The 26,740-nt window shown below is 37.6% G+C and overlaps 1 protein-coding gene across 1 annotated transcript in view; it reads right to left on the reverse strand.

The window, feature by feature from the left end:
- The window catches only part of MPP7 (membrane protein, palmitoylated 7 (MAGUK p55 subfamily member 7)), a 151,360-nt gene that overhangs the window by 26,037 nt on the left and 98,583 nt on the right, over positions 1–26,740 (reverse strand). Inside the window, exon 10 of the mRNA XM_006887090.1 lies at positions 15,949–16,119. Within this exon, the coding sequence (XP_006887152.1) occupies positions 15,949–16,119 (171 nt within the window). The remainder of the gene's footprint in view (positions 1–15,948; positions 16,120–26,740) is intronic.

The following is a 26,740-nucleotide window of genomic DNA, read 5'->3' on the forward strand; positions in this document are numbered from 1 at the left end:
CACATCTCACATCAGAGACCTAGGAGTAAAGCCCAAAACAATAAAGTTCCTAAGAGATAAATTGGGATCAAGCTTAGAAGGAATAGTCTATGGTATAAAGAGACTGCCAAATACAACCAGAAATTCACCATCAGGTGAGGATCTAATTGATGAATGGGACCTTCTGAAGATTAAATCCCTGTGCGCATCAAAAACTTTTTTTCCAAAAGAGTGAAAAGAAAACCTACTGACTGGGAAAAACATTTGGTAATACCATTTAATCAAGGGTGTCATATCAAAAGTTTACAGAATCCTACAGGGCCTCTATAAGAAAAAATTGTAACACAATTACAAAATGGGCAAAAAACATGGAAAGACTTTCCACAGAGGAAGATACTCAGATAGCCAATAGACACATGAAGAAATGCTCGAAATCAGTGGCAAATAAAGAGAGATGTAAATCAAAACCACAATGAGATAACATCTGACCCCAGTAGCAGTGGCAAAATTCAAAAGGGTAGCAAGTAATAAATGTTGGAGACAATGTGGTGAGATAGGAACTGGTACATATTCTTGGTGGGATTGTAAAATGGTGTAACCACTCCAGAAGGCAGTTAGGCATTTCCTTAGGAAGCTGAAAATAGAAATTCCTTATGACTCAGCTATTCCACTGCTTGGAATATACCCTGAAAAACTGAGAACTGAGGCACAAAAGGAAACTTGTACACCAGTGTTCATAACAGCATAATTCACCATTGCAAGAACCTGGTAACAGTGAAAATGTCCAAATACAATCGAATGGATTGGTAAGTTATGGTTCTTTCACATGATGGAATACTACACAGCATGCAGAAGTAATGCTTTAAATCACTACCTAACTTGGGAAGGACTGGAGAGCATTATGCTAAGTGAACAAACTCCTGTCCTTAGTAAAAACACTGTATAAAACCATCATTGTAGAGATAAATAGTAAAAGATGCATGAGGATCCAAGGAGGGGAGGGTGGGAGTAGAGAAGTGAGTACGAGCACGGGTGGAGGGAGGGACTGGGTGTTAACCAAAGGATCACAAAATTGGATGGGTAGAGGGAGGAGTGGGTAAAGGAAATGAGAAACATCAAGTGTGAAAAACAATGTATGCAATCTTTGTAAATAAATCAGTAGAAAATAAAAATTTTATTTGGAAAAACCCACTGTTTCAATGAGGTTTGGCATGATCTTATTGAAAAGCCATTGCCACCTTGTTTGTGCTCAAGCCCTGACTTCCTTGAATATGTTCTTGTTCTACCTCTGTGTTTCTCTAGAGCATTCAGTAGGGCGCTGTGGTGGTGCAGTCTGTAGGGAGTTGCACTGCTAACCCACAAGAAGCAGCTCCATAGGGGAAAGATTAGTAATTTCCTCCCATGCAATTTACAGACTCCCAATACACTTGCAGGAAGGTCAGCTGAGTCGCCTCTCACCTGACAATAATGAGAACTGAAAGATAACACTTAATATCTTTTACAACTATGTATTTTATCTTATTACATATTATTTACGATATCACACTTGGGTGGTGGTCTTTTTTTCTTTTTCTAATTCCTAAAAACCCCAATTCACTGCCAGTGAATCAATTTCGTATCATAAGGGCCCTGCAGGACAGAGTAAAACTGCCCCATGCAGTTTCTGAGACTGTAAATCTTTATAGATGTGAACGGCTTCATATTTCTCTCTTGGAGCGGGGAGTGGATCCAAATTTCTGACGTTTTGACTAGCAGCCCAATGCTCCGCACACACCCCACAAGGGCGTTTTTCTCATCCACTGGGAGAAAATAAATCGTAAAAGGGCAATAATCTTTGTGCTGTTAATGAATGTCCTTCTGTATGCTTAGAACAGAGACTGGCCCAGAGTAAAAATTCAAAAGCCAGTTGAATGAATGAATGTATGAATGAATGAACGAACAAACGAACTTGAGAAATGCTCAGAAATAAAGCTTCAGCATAAACATCTAATAAGGAACCTAGGTGGTACAGTTTGCACTCAGTAATCTAAAGTTTGTTGGATAAGCCCACTCAGTGGTGGTGTGGCAGAAAGGCCTGCTTCCCTGGAGAGTACAGCCATGAAAACTACGGACCGCTGTTCTGCTCTGTAATACTCAGGGTCACCATGGGCTGGAATCACTTCAGTAGTGCCAGTACTTTAAAGAAACTTGTAACATAGACCAATTACATAAATCTCTTTTGTTAGACAAAATTCTTTTGCTAGAATTAGTTTTTAATCTTCAATATATATCATTTACTCTAAAATCAAAACCCACCAAAAAAAAGCTGAAACAACCCACTGCCATCAAGTTGGTTCTGACTCATCATGATCCTCCACTGAGTTTTCAAGGCTATAAGTCTTTAGAGGAGGTGACTGTCCATCTTCCTCCTTTAGGATGGATTCAAACTGTAGCCGTTATGGTTGTTGTGATGTCAAGTCACCTGCAACTCATGGCAACCCTATGTACAGCAGCCTTAAAATCTGTCTATCTTTTGGCATCTTATTGTCTCTGACACACATACTATCATTACCCCAGACACTGAATCAATCCATCTCATCAAGAGTCTTTCTCTCTTGTGCTGTCCCTCCACCCTTCCAAGCATGAGGTCTCTCTCCAAGGACTGGTCTTGCCTTGCAACATGTCCCAAGTATGTCAGAAAAAGCTTCAGAATCTTTGCCTCCAAGGAGCAGCCTTGTCTCACTTTCCCCCAGGACAAACCCGTTTCTCCTAGAAATCCATAGTATGTTCAATACTTTTCTCCAGCACCACAGCTCAAAGGCATCAATTCTCCTTATATCCTCTCTAGTCATTGTCCAGCTTTCTGATGCATAGCAAATAACTGCAAAGACTGTGGCCTGAATCAGGCACACCTTAGTCTCCAGACTGACACTGTTGCTCTTCAGTACTTTGCCGTGGTCTCAGGCATCAGACTTTCCCTATGCAATTAGTCTTTTAATTTCCTGGCTGCTGGTACCAAGAGTGTTAGTTGTGGAGGCAAGCAAACTAAGGCTTTTTAATAATCTCAAGCTCTTCATCATCTATCATGATATTGCCTATTCCCCCAGTGGCAAGAATCTTTGTTTTCTTGATGTTGAGCTTCAATTCATATTGAAGGCTGCAGTCTGTGACCTTCTGCAGCAAGCACTTTAGGTTCTCCTCAGTTTCAACAAGCAGGGTTGTGTCATCTGCATAACACAGAAAATTAAAGGGACTGAACTCGCTCAGCATTTTTTAAGCTGAGGAAACTGGAGAACAAATTTAAGGCTTGAGTTGGCAGTCTTAAGGATGCTTTGGGCAGAATATTAAATGATCCAGGAAACATTAAAAGATGGAAAAAGTATACAGAGTCATTTGTACCAAAAGGAATTGGCAGACACAGAAGAATTTCATGAAACAATGCATGAGCAAGAGCCTGTGGTATAAAGGAAGAAGTTCAAGCACTGAAAGAACTGGCAAAAAAACAAGGCCCTAGGAATTGATGGTATACCAGCTGACATACTTCAACATATGTTGCCCTGGATGTACTTATCAAGTGTGCCAAGAAATCTGGAGGACAACCACTTAGCCAACTGACTGCAAGAGATCTATATTTGTTCCTATTCCAAAGAAAGGTGACCCGACAGAGAGCGGAAATTATCGAACAATATCACTGATATGACATGCAAGCAAGATTTTGCTGAAAATTATCCAAAAACAACTGGCACAGCACATCAACAGAGAACTGTCAGAAGTACAGGTTGGGTTTAGAAGAGGCCATGGTACTAGGTAAGGATAGTATAGCTAATGTCAGATGGATTTTGGACCATATGGTTAGCAGCCTGATACATATGCAATATGCCACCAGTGCTACTTGTTTTTTTAACATAGGAACTAAAATTCTCTATAACATATTATTTGGTTTTGCTGACCAAATTCCCATTCCTATAACTTATAATCAAAGCTTGGCAAAAGTTATTGGAACGCTACAGAGTCATGTTTACAGTTAGTACTGGGTGCAAACTCTCCCCCAGCTTGCTTTTATAACTCATTGTACTGAAGTCCATTCAAAGTCATAGGAACCTAATAAGGACAGAGAAGAGCTGCCCCATAGGATAGCCAAGGTTATAAACCTTTAAATAAACTGACTGCCTCCCCTTTCTCCCATGGAGCAACTGGTGGGTTCAAATAGCTAACCTTTTAGTTAGCAGCCAAGCACTTAACCATAGTACCACCAGAGCACCTTTTTTGTGTGTGTTATGCCATAGTTTTATGAGAGAGAAAATATTACTGTCTTATAAACGTGTATTTATTCCAAGTACCTGTACAAAAAGCAGCCTTTCGGCAGCATAGTACTTAATGCTCATGCTAAAACTGTGAAATACACAGAAAGATTTATTATTAGTTTCCTTTTATGCCTCATAACCAGACAGAACAAGTCACAAATTGTCTGAATATCCACAAGATTAAGTTCTGCTCTTTTACAGATTTCAGCTATGAAAAGTGTTTTAGTGGCTTTTTAAACACCAAAAGCTTTGTTTAACTTTCATGATTTGATTCCATCCCCAACACATTATTTAACTTTATTACTTTACTTTCAAAAAGTCAGCTTTTCCAAAAGATAAAACTTATACAGAAAAATGCACTGAATGCCCTATAATGCTGTTTTAACATCCATTTCCAAATAAAGAGAGGAATTTAACAAAAACTGTCATGAAATGAAAATAGGCTTTATTTGAATATTTCTCTTAAATGAAAAAAAAAAAGAGGTAGGTCTGAGGAAGGCTCAAAATCCTCTACTGTCATAATTTCACCAAGCTAATAAATGGGTCTATTTTTATTTCTTGGAAATCAAACCCAACAACAAAAATCATAGACTAGTATGGTAGGAATACAGAGAAGAAATACTTTGTACCTCCTCAGGATCTATCTAACAATTCCAAGGTAGACAGCAGTGTCTCTAATGGCTGTTGAGGACACCGGGTAATGAAAAACTTGACAAGGGGCACCGTGCTCCCCAAAGCCATAACCCACACATGTGGTAGAACCAAGAAAATTTGTACTAAGTGTACAGTTTGTTGCTATCATGAAAAGCCAACTATCCATTTCCCAAACTTTTCAGTCCATTGTTTCTCTTCTAAATAATTTAGAACACTGATGCTCAAAGTGTGGGGATTGCTTACTTGGATTTGAATTCTCTTTCATTGCCCTCAAGGTGGAACTGACTTGTAGCTAATCCTCCAGCAGGTTTTCAGAAGCTGTAAACAGCCTAGGCGAGCAGAGGAGACTGCCCATCTTTCTCTAACAGAGCAGCTAGCTGGTAGATTCGAAAACACCAGCCTTTGGGTTGGCAGCACAACTCCTTGCTCTTGAGGCCACCAGAGCTGCCTTGGATTTGAACATTTACATGGTTATTGTATTAGTATTTTTGTTACTATTGATAGAAACAAATTTTATTAAAAATTTATTATTGTTGTTGTTTGGTGCCTTGAGTCGATTTGGACTCACAGAGATCTCTTGTAATAAAGTGTGAATACCCGAAAAGGTTTTCTAGGCTGCAATCTTTTTTTTTTAAGAGTATGCACTTTATTTATTGATTTTTCCTTTCTGAAATTATGATTCAAATAAAGTTTACCCAGCAAGTTTGTTTTCTATTCAGCCATTCGTATACATTTTGTTTTATGACATTAGGCTGCAATCTTTATGGAAGTAGATGAGTCATTTGTTAAGTTCAAACCACCAAACTTTTGGTTAGCAACTAAGCATTTAATGGTTGTACTTACAACCAAGGTGCCTTAAAAACATCAGTAGATGCCAGAAACTGTTTCAAGCCTTTGCCAACATGATTTCATTCCATCCTCAAAAAAACCTACAATAGAGAGACTCTTATCCTCATTTTTCAGGTAAAGAAATGGCAGCCTGATAGGGACAAAATAGGAGTGAGACATAACTGCAGCACTGTCTTGGAGGATAACCTGCTATCTTTTAAATAAAAAAACCCTTGTACACTATGAAACTAAGATGCATCAGATACAGGCTATGGTCTTTGCAATCACTTGTTATGCCTAGGAGAGTTGGACAATGACTAGGAGAATAGAAGGAGAATTGATGCCTTTGAGCTGTGGTGCTGGAGAAGAGTACTGAATGTACCATGGACTGCTAAGAAAACAAACAAAGTATTCTTTTATAGCAATAGACAAATAACATTATGGGCTTGGCCGATGAAATGATGTAACTAATATAAGTTTTTGGGAGCATTATTTAACTGCAAAAGAAAGATGATATATGGGATGATGCTGCCATATGACTCTATCCAGAGGATTGGCTGGAACTTTCAATAGGAGATGTGAGCGCCTGCAATAATATTACATCACAATGGCTCCTCTATAGTAACATATATTAAATCAAAGTTGAGAAGGCTAATTAAAGTACACTAGTGAAGAGAGGCTAAACCCTACCTCAGAGAAGACTTGAAAAGCTTTTAGGAAGTTCCAATTCCATTACAGATTTTATTTCGAGAGGCAAGAGATCTTCAATAAGCAAAACAGTCTGAGAAACAAAAATGAGATGGGAGGCATAGCACTCCCTGATCTCAAAATCTACTACACAGCAGTAGTAACCAAAACAGCATGGTACTGGTACAACGAGAGGCACATAGACCAATGGAGCAGATTTGAGAACTCAGAAACAGATCCAGCTATCTATGGTCAACTGATATTCTAAATTAAAGCTATCAAAGGAGAAATGACAACCTTTTCAACAAATGGTATGTGGCAAAACTGGACTTCCCCTGCAGAAAGCCGAAACAGGATCTGTATCTCACCCCATTCACAAAAACCAACTAGACCAGGGAGTAAAGCCCAAAACCATAAAGTTCATCAGAGACAAACTGGCATCAAGCTTAGAAGGCCTAGTCTACTGTATAAAAAGGTTACCAAATACAGCCAGAAATGCACAGTCTGAAGACAATAAAATTGATGAATGGCATCTTCTAAAGACTAATTCCCCTGTGTGCCTCAAAAAACATTTCCAACTGGGTGAAAAGAGAACCTACCAACTAGGAACAAACATTTGGTAATATCATCTCAGACAAGAGTCTCATAATGAAAGTTTATAGAATGCTCTTGGGCCTCCACTGAAAAAGACTGATAACATAATTACAAAATGGGCAAAAGACATGGAAAGAATTTTCACAGAGGAAGATAATCTAATGTAGAAATGCTCAAAATCACTGGCAATTAGAGAGATGCACATCAAAACCACAATGAGATACTATCTCACTCTTAAAGCAGTGCCAAACAGGAGAGCAAGGAATAAATGTTGGAGAGGATGTGGTGAGATAGGAACTGGTACACACTGTTGGTGAGATTGTAAAATGGTACAACTACTCTGGAAGGAAGTTTGGCGTTTCCTTAGGAAGTTGAAAATAAAAATTCCGGGAGGAGGGGTTTGTGCGGGGAGAAGGGTACAACAATAAATGAATGGAATTCCAAAATCTCTGTAGATATTCACTGAAATGAAAAATAAACAACCTAAATTAAAAAAAAAATAAAAATTCCATACAACCCAGTGCTTGGAATATACCCTCAGAAAATGAGAACTGAGGCACAAATGGACACTTGCACACCAACGTTCATAGCAGCACTATTCACCATCACAAGAACATGGAAAGAGCCCAGATGTCTAACCACAATCAAATTATGAGATTGAGAAATTATGGTACATTCATACAAAGGAATACTATGCAGTATGCAGGAGAATGGTTTTGTAAATTATTACCTAATTGAGAGGGACTGGAGAGCATTATGGTGAGTGAACAAACTCAGTCCCACAAGGTCAAATATTGTATAAAGCCATTATTGTAGAATGAGTGTGAAGATCCAAGGTGGGGGGTGGTGGAAGGAGAGGGATGAGAATGTGTGTGGGGACTGTGGGGTAGGGTGGTGGCGGTTAATCATAGGATTGTACAATTTGATGGGTAAAGGGGTGAGGGAAATTGGAAGAATCTGGTCTGAAAACAATGTATTTGAATTTTGTAAATAAACTAGTATAAATAAATAAAAAAAACTAGAGGAGTCCAAAAAATAAATAAAAGTAGATTATGGAAGGAGAAGTAAATCTGTAAAAATGGCCCAAAAGGGATGAACTTTCCCCATTTTACTTTTTTCCTTCTTCTCAGATTTTGTCCAGAAATGAACCTCCATTTAACGCTTCACATGTTGATGTCTGTCTTAAATCACCCATGAGTGAGCTGAATCTAAAATAATATAAGAAAGGCTTTGAGAAATTAACTACATTTTTTAATTACTCCATAAGTGTCTGACTATTTAAGAGACACATACACAGAACAGATCCAAAGCAGTATAGTAAAAACCAATGAAAATGGAACTGAGGCAAAATCCATACAGATTTGATCTAAGTAGGCAGATAGCTTGCTTTATAAAACAAAAACCTCTTCCATGAACATATAACAGAACTCAAAGTCTATATAGCACAATGTCCAAAACTGCCAGCATGCTGTTGTTATGTTTTGCTGAGCCACCTGTGACTCATAGTGTCTCATGGACAATAGCCCTAAATCTTCCTCTATCCTGTGCCAATCTTGTCTCTGACACATCTACTCCATTACCCCAGTCACAGAATCAGTCCATCCCATTGAAGGTCTTTCTCTCTTGCTTGTGCTGTCACTCTACCCACTCGAGCATGACGTGCCTCTCCAAGGACTGGTCCCGCCTTGCAACATGTCAAAGTAAACAACCCTCAATTATTGAACACCCAAGAATCAGTAAAAGGTGACAAAATTTCAAAGATAAGTGCAAACAACAAATACCAAACCCAAGACGACTTTGGTGATGGAATCATTCAAAACTATTAAGTAGTTATTTTGATGATGCTCCATGAGTTAAAGTAAATACAATGGAAATGAGATAAAAAGAAAGAATGATAAAGGATGAGCTGCTAATTTTCTATATGACAAAGGTCTAAGGGCAACCTTTGGCCAGTAATCAGCTAAGATCCTCAGCTCAACAGTCTTCCAGGACCATGGCCTGGATTAGGTGCACTATTTAGTCTCTGACTGACATCCTTGCTTTTCAGTACTCTGGAGAGGTCCCTGATAGCAGATTTTCCCAGTGCAATTCATCTTTTTATTTCCTGACCACTGGTATTAAAAGAGTGTTAACTGTGGAGCCGAGCATGCTGTAATTGTTAACAACCTCAATGTCTTCTCCATCTTTCATGGTGCTGCCAACTGGCCCCATGGTGAGAATCTTCATTTTCTTGATGTTGAGATTCAATCCATATTGAAAACAACAGTCTTTGACTCTTCAAATGCTTCAGGCCCTCCTCAGTTTCAACAACTAAAGTTGTGTCATCTGCATAAAGCAGGTTGTTGATGAGACTTCCTCCAAATCTGATGCCACATTCCTCTTCATAAAGTCTAGCCTCTCAATTGCTCTGTTCTGCATACAGATTGAAAAAGTATGGAGACAGGACACATCCCTGATGCATTCCTTTTCTGATTTTGAACCATGCTTATGAATACAGATGCAGCAAAAATCCTTAACAAAATTCTGGTCCATAGAATTCAACACCAACTCAAAAAAATAATTTATCACGGCCAAGTGGGATTCATAACACGTATGCAGAGATTGCTCAACATAAGACAAACAATGTAATTCATCACAGTAGAAAGTAAAGAAGAACCACAAAATCCTGGAACTTGATGTAGAAAAAACTTTTGACAAAATCCAACACCCTTCTTCCTGATTAAAACACTTAACACTCAGCAAAAGGGGAATGATAAGGAATTTCCTCAAGATAGGGAAAGCTATATAAGCAAAACCAAGAGCCAATATTATTCTCAAAAAGACCAAAAGCATACTCCCTGTGAACAGACAAGAGACATGGATGTTTACTTTTACCACTCCTCTTCAGTATTGTATTAGAAGTACTTGCTAGGGAAATATGACAACAGAACGAGAGGAGAGGCATCCAGATCAGCAAAAGTTGGTTAAATGGTTGTTATATGCAATTGATATGGTAGTATACACAGAAAACCCCAAGAACTCAACAACAAAAAAAAACCCTGTTAGAGCTAGTATAGATCAATTTAGTAGAGAGGTAGGATACAAGAATACAAAAAGATACAAAGAAATAGAAAGGATACAAAAAAATAAGACAAAAAATAAAAAGGATACAAAAATCAGTGGCATTCCTCTACCATAAAAAGAAAACACGGAGAAAGAAATTAAGAAAGCAATACCATTTACAATAGTCAACCACAAATTGAAATACTTAGGAATAAATCTCACTGGCTACACAAAAGATCTTGATAAAGAAAAGTACAAAATGCTTCTGTGAGAAACTAAAAGATCTAATAAATGGAAAAGTATTCCCTGTTCTCAGATAGGAAGATTCAGTGTAGTGAAAATGACAATCCTACCAAAAGCAATCTACATGATTAACACAATCACAATATAGATACCACATTCTTTTTTCAAAGAGATGAAAAAGGCAATTGGCAAGATTATTTGACAAGGAAAGCGATCTTGAATAAGCAGAATACTTCTGAGAAACAAAAATGAAGTGAGAAGCATAGCACTCCCTGATCTCAAAACCTACTATACTGCTGTAATAACTAAAACAGCATGACACTGATACAATGACAAACACATAGACCAGTGGACAGAATCAAGAACCCAGAAATTAACCCATATATCTATGCTCAATTAATATTCAACAAGGAAACAAAACCTATTAAATAGGGAAACAATAACCTCTTCAGCAAATGGTGCTGGCAAAACTGGACTGCTACTTGCAGAAAACTTGGGATCTACATGTCACATCATACACAAAATTCAACTCAAGACGTATCAGAGACCTAAGCATAAAGCTCAAAACCACAAAGATCATAAGAGACAAACTGAAGCAAAATTTAGAAGGCCTAGCCTATGGTAACAAAAAGGTTGAGAAATACAATCAAAAATGCACAACCAGGAGAGGATTATACTGATGAACAGAACCTTCTAAAGATTAAATCCCTGTGTACATAAAAATATTTTTCCAATTGGGTGCAAAGAAAATCTACTTGCTGGGAAAAACACTTGGCAATGCCATCTCAGACAAGGGCCTCATAACAGAAGTTTACCGAATACTACAGGGCCTCCACAAAAAAGACTGATAACTCAATTACAAAATGTGAAAAAGACATGGAAAGAATTCTCACAAGGGAAGACATTCAGATGGCTAACAGACACATGAAGAAATGCTCAAAATCACTGGCAATAAGAGAGATACAAATCAAAACCACAATGAGATATCATCTCACCCCAGTAGCAATGGCAAAATTTACCTTTGACAGAAAGCAATAAATGTTGGAGAGATTGTAGAGAGACTAGAACTCTCAAATACTGTTGATGGGATTGTAAAATGGTTACAAGCATTGTGGAAGGCAGTTTGGTGTTTCCTCAAAATGCTGAACAAAGACATTCCATATGATCTAAGGATCTAGCTATTACACTGCCAGGAATATACTCCAGGGAAATTAGAAATGAGAAACAAACATTTGTACACTAGTGTTCATCGCAGCATTATTCACAAACTCAAGACAGCCCAGATGTCCAACAAAATGAATGGACTGAGAAATTGTGATACATTCACACAATAGAATACTACGCAGCATACAGGAGCAATGATTTAGAAAAATACTACATAACATGGGAGAGACTGGAGGACAGTATGCCATGTGAACTAATTCAAGTTTCATAAGGAAAGATACCATTATTGTAAAAACAAAAGGATAACTAGTAAAATGTGTATGAAGATCTAAGGGAGGAATGGACGGGAGCAGAGGGATAAAGATGGGTGTGGAGAAATCATCGAGTCACACAATTTGGTGATTAGAGGACAGAGGTTAAGGAAATAGGAAACATCCAACAGGGACCTGAAAGATGGCAAAATGGTGAACACAGTTCAACGGTGATTGATTTTATAAAACACAATACATGGGAATGATTGTACGAAACACAATATATATGAATTTTGTATGCACACCAATATAAAGAATATAGTAAAAAAGAGGTGTCATTTACAATAGCACCAGGAAGGAATAAATGCTCAGACTGAAATCCAACCCCAAATGGAAGGGATTTGTATTATGAACATAACAAATCACTCATGAGAAAAGGATGCTATGCTTATAGATGGAAAGAAATGAAATTAAAGTATCAATTACTTTACAATTGAACTACTGAAATAAAAAACCCTTGGATTTTTTTCTTCTTTTGAGAAATTGATCAATTCATTTATAAATTTTAATTTAAAATTTAATAAGTAAGGTACTCCAATGCCACAGAATCAATCCTGATTCAGAGCAACCCTGTAAGACAAAGTAGAACTGTCCATAGGGTTTCCAGCACTATCGATCTTTTCAATCTAAACAATCCAGGTTGCCACTTTTTTTTTTAAACACTGAACAGTCAGTGGGTCTGAACTGTCCAGTTTCTGATTGGCAACAAAATTCTTTCACCATCACACCAGCAGTGTTCCTTAAACAATGCAGAGAAATTGAAAAATAATTTTTATAAAATAAAAGCTAAGTTGAAGAGTTCATCCTACTTGATATTAAGACTTATTATACAGTATTAAAGATACTACTATTGCTGGCAAAATGATAAGCGCAAAGGTATATGGTGCAGGACAGAGTTCAGAAATCTACTTGAATGCGTAAGGCCAGTACATTTTAAAAAGAGTTAGGTACATAGGCAATTAAATAGGAGAAAGATAACACACTGAGCATTTATATACAAAGATCCATACTTAGTGATGTATTAAAAAAAAAAACACCTCAAAATAGATCACAGAATTAAATAGAAACTCTTTAAAGCACTACCCACAAAACACAGTAAATGAAAGAAAATACTGATTAAATGGACTTCCTTAGTTTGAAAACTGCTCTGTAAAATAAACTTTTAAGAGAAGCAAAAGACAAGCCTCTATAAAACCATTTCTGCAAAATGTATTTATGACAAGATTTGTAATTATAAAGGCACATGTTTTTGTAATAGTTTTTGCCTTCATTGTGCAATTTTTCATTCAATCATTTGGATTTAAAGCTAGAGATGATTCCCTTATATTCTATACTATGTTAATAGAGACATTCTTGGAGCTCTGTACCTAGAACAAACCAGAAACTGGTTCTTTTTCTTTTTCATTTCCTTTGTTTAAAGGAACTCTAGTGTCCTAGCAGTAAAGAGTTGCACTGGCAACCCAAAGGTACACAGTTCAAATGCACTAGCTGCTCTGTGGGAGAAAGATAATCCCCCAAAAGTGCTATTTACTGCCTCTGAGAACCACTGGAGGGTCATTTTCATTTGGTGGCACACAACAACAATTTCTTCTTTATATACTATTAATGCTATTTCTTTGAAGAGCTGTCAAACATAAAAGCTTCAGATACCTTACAGTTTAGAAGGCAGAAAACATCATGAAAATATCTTCTAACTGAACAAGATGACATGCAGCTTCAACTTAAGACCTCCAGTTAAGAATTAAAGTGGGTTCCCCATCCCCCTTCCTCTCAATACCAGTTCAGCATGAAGCAGCCAGAGAGTCTATACCCCTATTCCCAAATGGAGAACCACAAATCAAGACAATCTTTGTGTAAAGAATTTCTACTCCCCAAGAATCAACTCAGAACAGTTTGTCCTAGATCAGAGCAACCTCTTTTGATTAAAACAGGTCTCATAAATATAAGATTGACAAAAGAAAATGGGAAAGATGATAGGGTGATGGTACTGATAAGTTTAGGATTATTCAACATTAGTATAGGATTTTCAGCCTGCAAAGCTGGTTGAATCAACTAACATTTGTTTGGTCCTCAGACCCTGTTGTAACCTCTCTATAGTCATGCAGATTATCTTTGCTGTTTCCCAGGAAAGGAAATGCATCTTTTCTGAAATAGCCTTTCTTTTGGAAACTGCATTTTTCTCAGCCATATGTAAACTGTACCTCATAAAACTGTCAGTTTATTAGTGATTGTATGTAAACTATTCTTTTGAAAGCAACTTTGAGCTAGCCATAGTAATATGTTAAGTATTATTATGTTAATACCTTACTTAAGTATAAAAACCAATAAGCATCTTTAGATGAAGAACAGTTTTTGAGATAATTCTCTCTGCTCTCCCAGATCTGCAATAAAGTGCTTTGGATATTGGGAAAAAAACCCCAAAAACCAAAAATGGAAAATGATGACTTCTTGCATAAACAATAAAACCTGTGAGAGCCCAAACTTAACAGGACTTCTTCATTTTTCTGCGTCCCACAAGTTTTCCACAATTAACAGAGTGTAATTGTACCACTTGTCTATAGCTGACTTTAGTAGTAAATATTTGAGCTTTCCTTCTCTAGTGAATTTCCACAGGTTCCAGTTTCACATGTATTATCACATGACTTTTAACATTAGGTAAATCACTGCCTGGTCCTTTTTTCTTATTAAAAATTCTAGTGACTGACTGCTTGATTATTTTTTATAACCAAGAAAGGTTCATCCAGCCTTTGTTATAGTGCTAGATTTGTCAATTTTAAAAGGATTTTAAAATCTATGATTATGAGGAATGTTAGTGTCTAGATCTCAAATCATGTTTTTGGCTGGTTTTAGGATCAAGGTATTGTCCTCATAAAATGCATTTGGAATTTTTTTTCTATTTTATTTTTATTGAAAAGTGTGTATAAAATTGCTTTCTTTTGAAATGTTTGGTGCAATTCTCCAAAGAACCCTCACTTGGCTTGATATCATCTTTATTGGGAGTTCTTAATGACACAATTTAAATTCAGTGTCCTTGCTCAGTTGAGACTTTACTGACTCTCCCTCAGGTTTCCAAAGCTGTCAAATCACAAGGGAAGGGTACTGCCCTTCTTTCTCCCCTGGAGTACAGAATCTCCTTTGGGTTCGAAGCACAGCTTGCTATGAACTATGCCACTGGAGCTCCCTAGATAAGCTCTAGAGCCAACGTTTATTTTTTAAAAATCAAAACTTGGGAGAATATTTTTCCACGTACGGTTGAAGGGAAGATTCAGTAGACACGGATCAAAAGAAGTAGACACCATTAATAAGAGAAATGTTTAAGTATTTGAGTATATATTCCTAAATGACACAACCTATTTTAATATCTGTTATGCTAACGATCCCTTCCAGTATCATCATACATGAGATACCTCATAGTTTCTCACTCTGACTGATTGAGGAAGTGTTGAAACCTTTCAAAAGATTCCACCTCGAGAGAAGGGGTTATCCTGTGACTATCATTTATGCTTATCTTCAGTTTATAAGGAACAATCAACAAGACACACTATGCAGCTTTACTCTAAACTGTTTTATCAAATTACTGGTTTCAGTCCTGGGAGCTGAAATAGGGTCACCACATAAGTTACTTAAACAAATGTGGGTACTGCTGAGGTAGTGATTCTAATCCAAGTTAGGACTGGACGGATGGTAGAATGTTAATAGGGATCAAACAGACCAAGGTTTGTGAAAATGCCCATATTATTGATTGACATCTTTCAAGCAGCATGTTAACTGACACTCTAGCTTTAACTCTGTCAGTACCAGAGAACCATGAGACAAAAGTTTGTTTCACTGATGATCTAAATACAACAGGAAGTTGATACCACAGCTTCTGCCTCAAAATTACAAATTGAAAGAAACTCCAATTATATTCAAAATTCCTCAATTCTATTACTTAGTTGCCCATGTTTAATATATAACAAGGATGTCTGCAATACCCTCTTCTGTGGAAGTTTCACTAATCTTAGAATACATCTTAAATGTTATGAGACTTCATTTTAGAGGACAAAGTGTGTTCAAGAGAAACTGATTCTTTTTCATCTAAAAAGTTTAAAAGGTAGTGGATTTTAAGGTTAAATAGTTATTACTGCAGGTATTTCTTTAGAATTACATGCAAAAGCACTTACCAACCAAAACAACAAGTCTGTATTTCTCATTGCTTTGTCGCCTGTATGGGGTCACTTCTTCATATGTAGGTATATCAGCTGTGTCGTACTGATCACTCTTCTTGCATTCATACATGGCTTTATTTGTTTTTTTATCTTTTCTACTAAGACGAAAGCTTCTTCGAAATCCAGCTGCAAATAAAAAATATATTTTTATGGAAAAAAAAATTTTTAAAGTATAAAAATGATAAAATGGCAAAACAAAAATAAAGAACTCTCCAAGTTAGACAACATTTTATTCACATTGTTAACAAGTGCTTTCAGTAAGGGAGAAAAACACACTACACAATTCCATTAAAATAACACTTAGAAGAGGATAACATTTATGTCATTTGCAGTAATATAAATCTTATTTGGTTCTAAGTATAAAGAGATTTCTAAAAGAAATCAGTGAATAAAATGGTAATCTAATGCAGGAAAATACGGCATTAAAATATGAAGTATATGGAAAAAAGAATTCAAATATTAAGTATGAATCAAAGATAATTTGTCACAGCCTTATGAATACATTTGATAAGAAACAAACACCATAAAAACATTTCAAATACAAATAAAAAAATTCTATTCATGAATAGTGGAACATTTTATACCCTCTTCTAAAGAAAATCTAATAACATGCCTGTGGTGCACACAGAATCTATTATTAAATACAAAGAAAACTAAATTAGGGAGGGCGTAATGTTAAACACGCCAATGTGTGGCTCATGCTGATAGAACAGGGCCCTGTCACTAACTGACCCTGAGCAAATAATTTCATTTTTCATTAGACTCTAGAGGGATAGTAAATTACTGAATGTCAAGTCCTTTTCCTCCTATGAAAATGCTATAAGTTTATTATTTAAATTCTATTGAAATCTAGAAGTAAATCTCATAGTCTTAAATGTGTGCTCTTAACAATAAATCATAAGATATTTCAATATGGCAATTTAAAAATACTTAAATAGCAAGTCTTCTTAAAAACCTTTCTTGAGTATATTGCTATTACTCAGTATGCTGGCTTAAAAAAAAAAATCCAGGCTAAATTTTTGTTTTTTATTGAATTCCCATTTCATTCCATTTGCCCTTCATGCTGTTGTATAATCTCTTTCAATTTCCTTTCTAAAATGGGGATGTTTCCATACAAACCATTTAAGAATTCAATAAGATGTGTAATAAATTCTTGCTCTGTCAAACCTTTATACTCTCCCAAAGTAAGGGCTTAAAAGGAGAGAAAACAGACTCTTATTAAAAATGATGTATCAGGATCTGGAGAGCATTATGCTAAGTGAACTAATTCAGTCCCATTAGGACAAATACTGTACGAGACCATTATTGTATAAATAGATAACTAGTAAAATGTATATGAGTGTAGAAGCAGAGAGGTAAAGCTGGGCAGGGGTGTAATCGTAGGGTTGCACAATTTGATGTGTATAGGGAGGGCTGTACATAGGGTTTTCAGAGGCCTGCTATTTCAGAACTGGATGGCCAATCCTTCTTCCTAGTCTGTCTTAATCTGAATGTTTAGATTTAGAGGTGTATCCGACAGACAAGCAATATGTGGAGCAGTGAAAGATAAATCCCTCATTGTGAAGTGTCCCTGCCCCTAGCCCAGTGCCTTGACCCACTTATTTCCCAGCTCCATCATCCACCAGGATACCCATTCACTTCTACCAAATTCCTTCAGAATTTATCTTCCATTGTCAGACCCATGATCTGACAACTTGTATCTGAAGCTTCCTTGGCTTCTGTGATTCCGAACATGTCAACTGCTGAAAATTTTTTTATGGTTTGTCCAGTGTCTCTTAAGTTGTACTAGGGATATTGTAGCTGATGTTCGATGGATCTTAGCTGAAAGCAGGGAATACCAGAAGAAAGTCTATCTGTGTTTCATTGATTATGCAAAGACATTTGACTGTGTGGATCATAACAAACTGTGGCTGACTCTGAGAAGAATGGGAATCCCAGAACATTTAATCATGCTGATGCAAAACCTATACTTGGACCAAGAGGTAGTAGTCAGAACAGAGCAGGGTAGCACCGCATGGTTCAAAATTGGGGAGGGTGTATGCCAGGGATGTGTCCTATCTCCATACCTTTTCAACCTGTATGCAGAGCAGATTATCTGAGAGGCTGGCCTCTATGAGGATAAGTGTGGCATCAGGATTGGTGGAAGATCTATTAACAATCTGTGTTATGCAGATGCCACAACCCTGCTTGCCGAAACTGAGGAGGACCTCATGCACTTGCTGCAGAGGGTCAAGGACTGCAGCCTGCAGTATGGACTGAGGCTCAATGTCAAGAAGACAAAGATTCTCACCACTGAATCAATTGGCAGCATAAGGATGGATGGCGAAGAGATTGAGACTGTTCACAGCTTCAGTTTGATCGGCTCCATGGTCAACACTCTTGGCACCAGCAGCCAGGAAATCAAAAAACGTATCGTGATGGGAAAGTCTGCTGTTAGGGACCTCTCTAAAGTACTCAAGAGCAACAGTGTCTCTCTGGAGACTAAGGTGCACCTGATACAGGCTATGCATTAGAGAGTTGGACAATGACCAAGGAGGACAGAAGGAGAATTGATGCCTTTGAGCTGTGATGCTGGAGAAGAGTATTGAATGTACCCTCGACTGCCAAGAAAACAAACAGATTCATTCTGGAGTGGGTTAAACCAGGCTACTCCTTGAAGGCAATGATTCTGGGGCTTCGTCTGACATACTTTGGACATTTTTTTTTTAACTTTGGAGAGGGACATCATGCTTGGTAGAGTGGAGGGACAGCGCAGGAGGGAAAGACCCTTTCTGAGGTGGGTTGATTCAGTGACTGGGGCAATCGGGATGGGAGTGTCAGAGGCAATGCGATTGGCACAGGATAGAGAAGGGTTTGGGGCTGTAGTACATAGGGTCACTATGAGTCGTAAATGACTTGACGGCACATAACAACAGCAACAACAGGGAGGGCTGGGTAAAGGAAATGGGAAAGATCCAGTGGGAAAAACAATGTTTATGAACTTTGTAAATAAAGTAGTACAAAATAAAAAAAATTAAATACTTAAAATGGTGTATCAGAGTTCTGGCATGTTGGTGGGGTAGGCAAATGTGAGCCCCAATGCTCTACCACAAAACATCACAAAATAAAAATAATGATATGGATGATAATCCTGGAATCCTGAACTTAAAAGGAAACAAGAAAGTAGTAGTTCATATACTGACTAAAAGAAGAAACCAAATGAAACACTGAAAAAGGAGACAAAGTGTGAACTGCCATGGGATCTGACACTGTATAGCCATTTTGAACTTTTGCAAGGTGCTTTCTGATTCAGTGGGAAACCCAGGATGGCAGTGGCACCCACACCAGTGCCTGGTTGAGGACAGGAAAAGTGTCATTTCCCCCCTGTACTTCATAATCTCCTGGTGACTGGAGTAGTGCCTGTCTCCCATGCCCACCCAACAGGTGGTGGGCACCCAGTTGGTGCTCCCAAGGTGGGTGTCCACACTGTGGATCTGACAATGAGTGCATGCTTGTCCCACATTTGTAGGCACAATTTTTTTACCTCCTCATGTCAGGGTGTTGTGCCATCTTTGGGCAAGTGTCCAGCCTGCAGCTGTCCCTAGACTAACAGAAGTACGATCTCTGACTAGAAACTCTGCTCCTGATCACCTCCAGGATTGGCAGAGGCTGTCTAAAACAAGGCAGGGCAGACTTGTGGGTTATCAGGTTCATGCCATGTCCACAATTGGAGCAACACACTCCCTACCTTGTGGGGATGGCAGAGTGCACTTGCTAGCTCTGATAGAGGGACCATCCCTGCTTACACAGATCTAGCAGAATCAACATTCCTGACTGGATGGATTGCTTTTGGTACCTGAAAACCCAGCAGAAACTCCATTCCAGGTGAGATGTCCTGATGCTAGATGCTCCCTAGGCTGGGAGAGGCACTGTCCCTGGCCATTCATCACATCCTTCATCTATAACTCTTGTCTTTGAGTCAGTGCTGTGACATCAACCACATTTCAGATGAGCAGAAATTGAGTTTGATTCAGCATCTCACTCCAAACTTTCTGTTGGTCCAGGAGAAACTCCATCCCAGAGGCAGTCACTCTAAGCAAGTTCCCTCCCCTTGTCTTTTTCTTACCCTTTAAAAATGTTATTTCCTCTTCCGCCCACTCTCCCTTCTCATTTTGTATCCTTCCTTGGTTTTCTATTTTCTTCTTTCTATCCACCCATACTGCTAAGACACGCATGGACCTCCTACAGCGTCATCCTCTGGGCAAGAGCAAATCCGAGCCTGCACCACCTCATCAATGACAGACTGCAAACAACACCAGCCCAGAATATCCTCAACTGTTCTGTATCAATGGCAGTAAGAAAGCTGTACCCATACTATATCTTCCACCACACTCATCAGACGATAAGGGGAATGACTAAGACCTGTCAAACTAGCTCTACTCCATCAGAAATACAAAAACAAAAGAAACATAACAATACCGGGTAGGAGCACGCACACACACACACACCGCCCAGTAAACCTTCTAAACCAGGAGAAGATGGTGCAAGCAGGTGACCAGAAAAATCTTTCCAAGGAAGAAACGCTACGGAAACTTCCTAACAAGGATAATTAAAACAAATTATATTTAAGAACTTCCAATGAATAAAAGAAAAAGTTTGAAGAAACCAGAAAAAAAAATCAAGGACCTCAAGAATAAAAAACCAAAACAACAAACTGACAAAATAAATTAAAAATTAGGAATCATGTCAATACTAGAAAATAGAAATTCAGAAGATTAAGACAAAAAACTCAGAAATAGATAACATGTTAGAACAACAAAGGAGCAGAACTGAATAAATGAAACATGGGATTAGTGAGAGTAAAGACAAATCTTAATATTTGTTCGAGGAACTATCATAAAAAGAATGAAGAAAGCCTAAGAATTATGTGGCTCACCATCAAGAGGAGTAACTTATAAACTTACATGTAACTGGAAGAAACAATCAAATAAGAACAACAACAACAACAAAAAAGTCCCCAAAAGCACAATGAAAATTGTTAAAAGAGTTGCTGGAAGAAAATGTCCACAATATTATAAAGATTGAAATGATATGCACTTCTGAAGCTCCATGAACCCTTAATAGGATAGACCCCAAAAGAAAATCACCAAGACATATCATAAACTTCCTAAAATCAAAGACAAAGAAATAATAATAATAATTAGTCCAAAAGACTAACAGACCAGTTAGTTACCTTAGCTTCCATGACCCGGAGAAAGAAACAGATGGTGCCCGGCACCACCACTGAACTCTTTAAAAAGAGTTCCTTGGTATCACCATGAAATGTACTGGATAGAGGTGTGAAAGAAAATAAAGCAAAAAAAAAAAAACAAAACAAAACAAAACAAAACACAACAACAAAAATGGCCAAGCTTGCCACTTTAGCCGAGACAGATGAACCTCCAAGAGTCAGTGACCTTTAAAACATGGAACAAAATTCATCAATGACTCAACTTTCAGCCAACAACAGATAAACCATTAATGTGACCATTAACACCAGGGAGACATTCACTCCTTAGAATAAACAATTAAACAAGCTCAAAAGGACACCTTTTGCTCACAGATAAATCTCAGAAGGCAGTGAGAGTTAGAAGGATTAATGGAAATAAGAATCAGATGGAGGTAGTAGAAAGAGTGTGGATACATTGCACGTTTTGCAATGAATATATTCAAATCTGGTTAGTAGAAAACGTCTTTCAGGAAGAGGTATTTTGTAGCAAAAGGAAAGTGTATGTAATAAACTGTGAATTTTAAGTATAATTAATGGAGAGGAGAAGTAATTGTTTCCATTGGCTTTATGAAATAGGATTTTAAAAAGGGGCACCATTCTGTAACACTTAGAAATTATTAAATAGGGATTATAATTTGACATATGAATGCACAGTTTAATTAAATGAATCAAGAAGTTAGGAATGGCGATAAAAGCACATCTAATAATACATTTCAGTAGTGTATGAAAAGCCATTCTAATATTGAGAAATTTCAGTCATTTGAAGGAAAAGATCTAAAATGAATTTGAAACAAAGATAACCTCTATAAAGCTCTCTTAACAAAGGTGGAGGCAAATGGGATAATAAAATATACATGTATCATACAAAACTGGAAGCAGGAGTGGCATCTACTTCCTAAACTACATGCCTCTGGAAACTATGAACTTAGAGAAACAAGAGTTATGAAAAGGCTTCACATAGGGTCACTATGAGTCATGCTCGACTCCACGACAATCAACAACATCACAGAAAAAGAGATGAGTGGGGGGACTGTGTACCAATGAAGGAGTTTTTCTTTCGCTTTTCCAGGAAAGGAGCAAACTGGGGATGGGGGTGTGGTGGGGTGGGTGGGGAGAAAAGTGCAACAATGAATGAATGGAAGTCCAAAATCTCTTTAGATGTTCATTGAAATTAATTAAAAAAAAAAGAGAGAGCGATGAGATCTCAGTGAAGTTAAAAAGGAAATGTCACAAGTTGGTATGAGGATAGGGGCCAGAGAGTTGAATTCTACACTCTTACATCAAAAATTGAAATTTCCCATCAATACCCTCCAGCTCTGGTCACCTGTCACTGCTGGTGCAATTTATAATCCCGGATGAAATGGTTTCTGATTGAGCACAAAAGTTATACAGGAACCATTATAATTTTCCTATGCAGATATTTCATCGAGTTCTAATTTCAGACTCCCATGGTTCTTGCCTCATGGGAAGCAACTCTAGGACAAGGAGGTACAAGCATAAATTCTTGCATAATTATTCTGTGTATGGAGGGAGGGTTTTCTCAAGTCACTATAAAATGTTGGCATTAAAATTATTATAATGAGAACATAAATGCTTCATCCAAAGCAAGGTCTAATAGTGAAAACTAAAATTTTCTGTTCAGCAAATCACAAGTGAATCCTGGATCCTAGAGTATGTATATTAATCTTCATAATTAATTGAGATTATTACTTTCAGCACCACAAAATAAACAAAGGGGGGAAAGGAAGGAGGCAATCAGGCATTTAAGGCAAGTTTCTAGGGACATTCAGAGATGGTGACCATGTTCTGTTAGATGACCTGGTGATACTAGTTGTACGGTGAATATCTGGTAGATAGAGCTTGGTCTTGGTAAATGTTGACTGTATTAAAGTGATAAAAGGAACATTAAGACAAGTAGAACTGTTCAAAAGAGGAAGGGGAGAAAAGACGCAAAAGAATGCAGAGGAAATAATTAGGACAGCAGATATCGTGGGTGGATATGAAGGAATAGGCAAGATGCAATGGAGACTTGAGAAGAGGGAGTGATAAAAGTCATAAATTAATAGTAATTAATTCTGTAAGACACCATGTACCGAAAGAATTGTATAAAGCAAAAATGTGCTTGAATGAAACAATGTATATGAAAGTATAAATGTAAATGATTACATAAATCACAATATATATATAAAAAAACAATATGAAAAACTATAAACAGATCTATAAAGAAATCCAACAACCCTCTCCCTCATATTAACTAATGCGTTACTATGATTGCTGTTTCTTCTTAATGTCAGTTTTCAGAAAGAATAACACCAGTGGCATTTCAACATCGAAAGCTATCATTTTAAGAATCCACATCACACATATGCTATCTTAGTTAAAATTCTAAGAGGCAGATAAAGATAAAACACCACATACGTAAAAGTCTAAGAGCTGGAAGGAACTCAAGATAGTCTCGGCTGCTCCTTCCTTGCTCTCTGCACAGACATCACTGGCATCACCATATTCACTTCCACTACGCAGGCTGACTGTCAATCTGTCTCCGAGGTCTCTGCTACCAACAGAGGGGATGTCATACAAGTTGTGGAGCTTCACTCCTCAAACAAAAGACCTCATTCAGACAGCCTTACTAATTACACTGGAAGAGAAGCATCATTTAGTGTTAAAATGCAAAGGAGCGCTGAACAGATTTGAACTGGCTTCTGCTGCTTAGTGACCAACTGTGTGACCCTGGGGAGTGATTTAAGACTTCTCCTTGGCTTACCATCTCATCTTTAATATGTAGGCAATAAAAGTGTCCACTTCACAGGGCTAAGACTCAACTAAGTATTATGTCAAGAAACCTAAGTCTAAGAAGAGAATTAGTGATTATTTTCTTGTTTTCCAGGGTTCTTGCTAAAAGGATGATCAAAAGTGAGGATAAATTTAAGATTTTTAGAGAATCCTCTCTTAGAGGATTCTTTTAGATAAGTATGAATACATAACTAAAAACGATTTAATTGGAGTCCATTCACAGAGCAAAAGTCTTAGCCAGAGCTGGCTTTCGTAAATGGAAGGGAAAGGGAATATTAACATGGAATTTGGAGTAAGGAAACCATTTTACACAAAATATATTTTTACTTATATTTCACATTTTTGTAATTTATAATTGGCTCAACATTTTTATGGACAGACTTTTTCCAGAGAGCCTACCCACAGCTGCTGGAGATTTGTGTTTTTAAAGAAACGGCACGCTTACTTTCTTACAATAGGAAAGTGACATTACAGCCAACCTGCTTCCATAGCTCAATCCCATAATCCATCACAAGGAGACAAAAGAAAACGCTCTTGACCTACTATATTTCAATAAAAATTAAGTATAGTGACTTTATCATTTAACATGCAGTTTTGCTTAAAACAAGAAGGTTTACATGTAAGAGGACACTTGATTAATTTATGATTTCTTTCAGTAAGACTGAAGGAAACACTTCTGTGGTGATAGTGGTGGTAGGTGCTGTGAAGTCAAGTGTATCTAAGATAGAGCCTATGAACAACAGATGGGAAACTTGCCCTTTCCTGCACCATCCTCATGTTCTCTGCCAGCCTCAAGCCCACTGTGGTAGTCGAGGTACTGGTGCACCATGTGTAGGGGTTTCCTCACTGGTTGTCAGTCCACCTTGTGTAGGTAGGGGTTTCCTCACTTTCTCAGACCCTCCACCTTCTCTAGCATCTCTCTCTCCAAGGATGAATTCTCCAGATGTCTTGGCATAAACAAGTGAGCACCTCCAGTGCTATATGTTTGTTGAAATTCAACTGGTCTTCTGTCAATTTCTGGAGTCTTGAACTTCTACTACTACTACTGGTTCTTGATTATACACTATCCTTTGCAATGATTAAATGTGAACCAATTATGTTTTGGAACACTAACTCCATTTCCCTTCCATCTTCTTTTGACATTCCTGGATACTTAATATTTTGACCAAAAATATTGTTTGACTTTGTTTCCACAGTTCTTACAGCTTGAGAAATGCTGGCATGTTCTTCCCTTTTGATTTTCTTTTTTTTTTAATAATTTTATTCATTCGTTCATTCATTCATTTATTTAATGTGTGTACCGTCAAATTGGATCTGACTGGTACAGGAGGCAATTACTCCTTCTTCTTCAGCAGAGCATCTGGTGGATTTGAACCGTGCACCTCTGGGATCGCAGTGCAGTTTCCTCCCACTAGGCCACCAGAGCTCGCCCCCTTTTGATTTTCTAACTCCATCCTTTACACATTTTGTTGTAATCCTTTACTTTGCCTTCTTGAAACAACTTTTGAAATTTTCTGGTCTTTTACTTTGTCATGTCTTCAACTCACTTTAGACATTCTATGGTCAAGAACAAATTCCAGAGACAGTTCAGAACCCCATTTGGTCTTTTCTTATCTTTTCCCTTTCTTCTTGTTGGTTTTCTTGATCTCTTTTCACAACTTAGTTAGCTTTTGCTCACAGCAACAGTAATGTTCAGCGTATTAAATACATCTTTGAGATGGTCTCCAAATTGAGGTGGTTTATACCCAAGGTCATATTGTGGCTTTCATAGTCTTTTAATTTTTTTCCCACTTCAACTTGTACTTGAAAATGAGCAAGTTGATAGTCTGTTCCACAGCCTTTTCCTGCTCTTGTTATAGTTGATGATACAGAACTTCTTCATTGTCTCTCCACAGATGTAGTCAGTTTATTTACTGTGTATTCTGTCTGGTGACATTTACATGCTCAGTGACCATTTGTGTTCTTAAAAGACTTTAGCATGAATATATGGTGCATCTTGCCAAATTCTACCACATGATCAGCAACATTGTTTTTACTGTCAGTATTATTTGTTTCAGTTCATATTTTCCAACTACTGACTTTTGTTGCTGTTTCTAACTTTTGGATTCCAAGCACAGTAATTATTAATGCATCTTGAATCAATTTCAGGCAGCAGAGATTGGTAAAAATCTGCTCTTATGTGTCAGGAATTTGAGGATGGCACAGGGCAGAACAAAGTTCAGGTCTTTTGTTTATCGGGTCATTATGAGTTGTACTCGACTTGACAGCTCCTAACAATTACAACAGCAGCCAGGCCTTTCTTTTGAGGCACCTGTAGGGTAAACTTTAACCTGTAACCTTTTGCTTAGCAGTGTCTGAATCACTGATAAGTAACTACTAATATTGTAAGTGTTTTAAAAACAAATTGCATGACTTTATACTTAATTTTTTATCCCACCTACAATTATTCAGATGTAATCATAATAGTGAAACTCTGGTGGCCAACTGGTAAGGAATTGTGCTGCCAATATCAATGTGGTTCAAATCCACCAGCTGCACCACAGAAGAAAAATGGGCAATCTCCTTCCCTGAAATTTGCTGCCTCTGAAAACCCACTAGAGATCTGAGTCAACTGTGACAACAACAATGATCATGATATCTGGTGGCACATTGGGTAGGGGCTTGCGCTCACCAAAAGGTAGCACCTCTCTGCTGGTTTGAATCCAC

This window comes from Elephantulus edwardii, unplaced genomic scaffold (assembly GCF_000299155.1).
Source record: "Elephantulus edwardii isolate Elephantulus edwardi_28Jun2011 unplaced genomic scaffold, EleEdw1.0 scaffold00054, whole genome shotgun sequence".
NCBI lineage: Eukaryota > Metazoa > Chordata > Mammalia > Macroscelidea > Macroscelididae > Elephantulus > Elephantulus edwardii.